This window comes from Zingiber officinale, chromosome 10A (genome assembly GCF_018446385.1).
Source record: "Zingiber officinale cultivar Zhangliang chromosome 10A, Zo_v1.1, whole genome shotgun sequence".
Classification (NCBI taxonomy): domain Eukaryota; kingdom Viridiplantae; phylum Streptophyta; class Magnoliopsida; order Zingiberales; family Zingiberaceae; genus Zingiber; species Zingiber officinale.
In genome coordinates this window covers 5,059,739-5,062,772 of record NC_056004.1, presented here as the reverse complement: position 1 = coordinate 5,062,772, position 3,034 = coordinate 5,059,739, and the positions used below count along the sequence as shown (strand labels likewise).

Sequence of the window (3,034 nt, the reverse complement as noted above, 5' to 3'; positions counted from 1 at the left end):
TTGTGAATGAGTGGGGTGCTACAACCCTGTAGAGTTGTTCCTGTATACGGCTAAGGGACAAATGGGACATTAAGTTGACTGATCCGTGGCAGGCTGCATGCAACCTTTGTTGAAAATTTCTGAAATTTGCATTGAAAATAGTATGCACAAGCATCGGATGAGATCAAATATTAGTCCTTCTGATGCAGGCAGAGAATAATACGCAATCGAAAATAAAGAATGTCGCATCTCTCCAAATTAGTATCTGAACTCGTATGACTCGATCAAGTTAAATATTCTTCCATGCAACGTTCTTCTGTCTAGACGCCTGGGTCCCTGCGTGCACGCCTATTCGCCTTTCCAAAAAAAACATATATATAAAGAGTGCTATCTATCATATGCATGCGATATGCTACGCACTTAACAAAAAGAGACTAATACCCGATGTGATGTGCAAGATCTGAGTTAATGTCTCCCTGTCTGAATGCAGGTAACTGGAACAAGACACTAAATTAAATAAGATCATGTTCTTGTTCTTCATAATCGCTAGCTACAGCATAAACATTTTATATTTCTTCTTCCTTTATTTAATAGATACAGAATCACACTGTACACCTCCACTTTCTACCTTGGGCAGCAAAACTTTCTTAATTGACACTCACAGACAGAGAGCTCAAATAAACGGTGCTGCAACGGCAACAATTGGTCAGCTGCCAGAAATCTCACGTTAAATTCATGGTGCTCTCTGCGATGTGTCAGGGCTAATTGAGAAACAGTGTCAATATAACAAGATCTGAACGTTCTCATACACATGCCTTGTTTTTTTAGTCTCAGGAAATTAAGTGATCATGATCTCGGATCCACTAATTAGAGGCTGTACTGAACCTCTTAGTTAACTTTAAAGCTGGCAACTGATGCCAGATCCACGACTCTTCCTTTGCTGCACAGTGAGACAGCAATAAAGCAATCGAAAGACACCAGCTCCCTCCAAATCCTTTTGGCCATGCCATAAAAGCAATGGCACGGGAGATGCTGTACATATTTCACCTTTATCTTCCATAAAAAACAGAACAGCTCGAATTACTGCACTGGAGGCCACGTACTGATGACAATTTGTCCCATCAATGTGTTTATACAACTGATTCAGACGTTTAGATCACAAAAAGTCGACTTAGTAAAGAGAAAGTGAAGCAACAAATATGTACTTAATTGGTAAAGAAAACGGAGGGAGATGGAGCTAGAACATAGGAGGGTGGGTGGCAAATTGATGTCAATAATCGGGCATGAGGTTTGAAATCTTTGCCTCCTCGCCGGTCGTCAATGCGGCCCGGTCGGTGAGCCGGAGCCAGATGCAAACGGCGGTGAAGCTAAGCACCAAGCTGATAAGTCCACTGCCGAGGCCGATCCCGACAATGGCGAGCACCGAGAGCCCACCGCCCCGCTTCGGCGAGAGGGGGTACCCGTACAAGTCCTTATTGCCGAGGAAGGAGGAGGCGTTGAACCTGGGAATCGCGGCGGCGGCTGCGCCGCCCAAGGCGCTGCGGTTGGCGAGCAGGGACGGAATGGGGCCCTCGAGGCGGTTGTAGGAGACGTCGAAGGTGGAGAGGCGGACGAGGAGGCCGAGCTGGTCTGGGATGATGCCGGAGAGGAGGTTGGAGTGGAGGTCGAGGACGTTGAGGTAGGCGCAGAGGGCGAGGTCCGGCGGGATGGGGCCGGAGAGGCGGTTGGAGGAGAGGTTGAGGACGGCGAGGTTGAGGAGGGAGGAGAGCTCCGGGGGGATGGAGCCGGAAAGGGCGTTGGAGGAGAGGTCGAGGGATTGGAGGTTGGTGCAGTTGGCGATCGACGGGGAGACAGCGCCGCCGAGGGAGAAGGCCGGGAGGGAGAGCTTGTAGACCCGGCCGTTGTTGCAGGTGACGCCCTCGAGGTAGGAAGTGAAGCCGTTGCAGGGGGAGGCGAAGGTGGCCTCCGTCCAGTTGCGGAGGCTACCGGTGGGATCCGTCAGCGAGCTGCGGAGATTGGAGAGGCAGGCCTCGTCATCTGGATCAGAGAGCGCCGGAGGAGGAAGGAGCAGAAGGAGGGAGAGAATCAGTGACGAGAGCAGCGGAAGGAGATCAGTCGCCGGTGGTAGTAGCGTCGCCGCCATTAATTAGAGAACCAACGGCAGGGGAACGAGGAAAGGGATCGGAGCAAGCGGTGCAGGTAGAAATGCGATCCTGCTCATCTCTCTCTCACTCTGATCTGTCGCGTGTCGGATGACGTTGAGAGAAGCAACTGGACGAATGCTAATTGAAGGTTTAAATTGTACTTTTAATTAAATTAACTATTTCCAAGTCAAGAACGGGGTTTAAAAGATTTTCAAAAAATAAATTATTTTGTGAAAATATTTATAAAATCCTTATTTAAAATTAATAAAATGACCCGGTATAATTCAATAAAACATATATATAAACATTCGAACAGACTTTTTTCGAGATGTTGTGGTGGCTTTATCGATGACTGGGCCTCCATTCATTGCTCATTGCTTGTCAAGAGGGCCTCCATTTATGCATTTTGAAAAATCAAATAAGACTTTTTAAAAGTAGATTATTAATTAATAGCTTCTCGTGACTGCATTTAAATATCACATGATGCATATTGGGATTGACTTTGAAAATAACTTTTTTATTAATATTTTTAAATCGATTAATTTTAAGTTTATTTTTTTTTAGTCTAGTCAATTTTCATCCTCTACTCAATTGGGGGCGTTAATATATCTACACAAATCTTGAGGCATCATTGTGGGGATAGGAGATGAGAACTGTGAGTTCCCATTTTCAGCCATGAAACAATGAAACTCGGCTGTAGCATATCGCAGACAAGTACAGGCAGAAAAGGATCGATCACAAATTGCCAAAAGCTGCGGGGAAACCAAGATAAGACGTGAAAAGTATTATTGCGCTGCTTCCTGCTGGGAACATGATCATTCAGCTTAGATCTGGCTCATGTCGATCAATTAGGCGATCGATTTCTGATGCCAGTAACCCTCTTTGTGAAATCCAGTTCTCAGGCTACTGTC

The 3,034-nt window shown here is 46.2% G+C and overlaps 1 protein-coding gene across 1 annotated transcript; it reads right to left on the bottom strand.

The window, feature by feature from the left end:
- Nucleotides 1-530: 530 nt before the first annotated feature.
- On the bottom strand, nucleotides 531-2,250 carry LOC122026160 (receptor-like protein 44). The gene has a single exon (XM_042584800.1). The coding sequence runs from the start codon at nucleotides 2,120-2,122 to the stop codon at nucleotides 1,250-1,252; it is 873 nt and encodes a 290-aa protein (XP_042440734.1). The 5' UTR covers nucleotides 2,123-2,250; the 3' UTR covers nucleotides 531-1,249.
- Nucleotides 2,251-3,034: the final 784 nt, after the last annotated feature.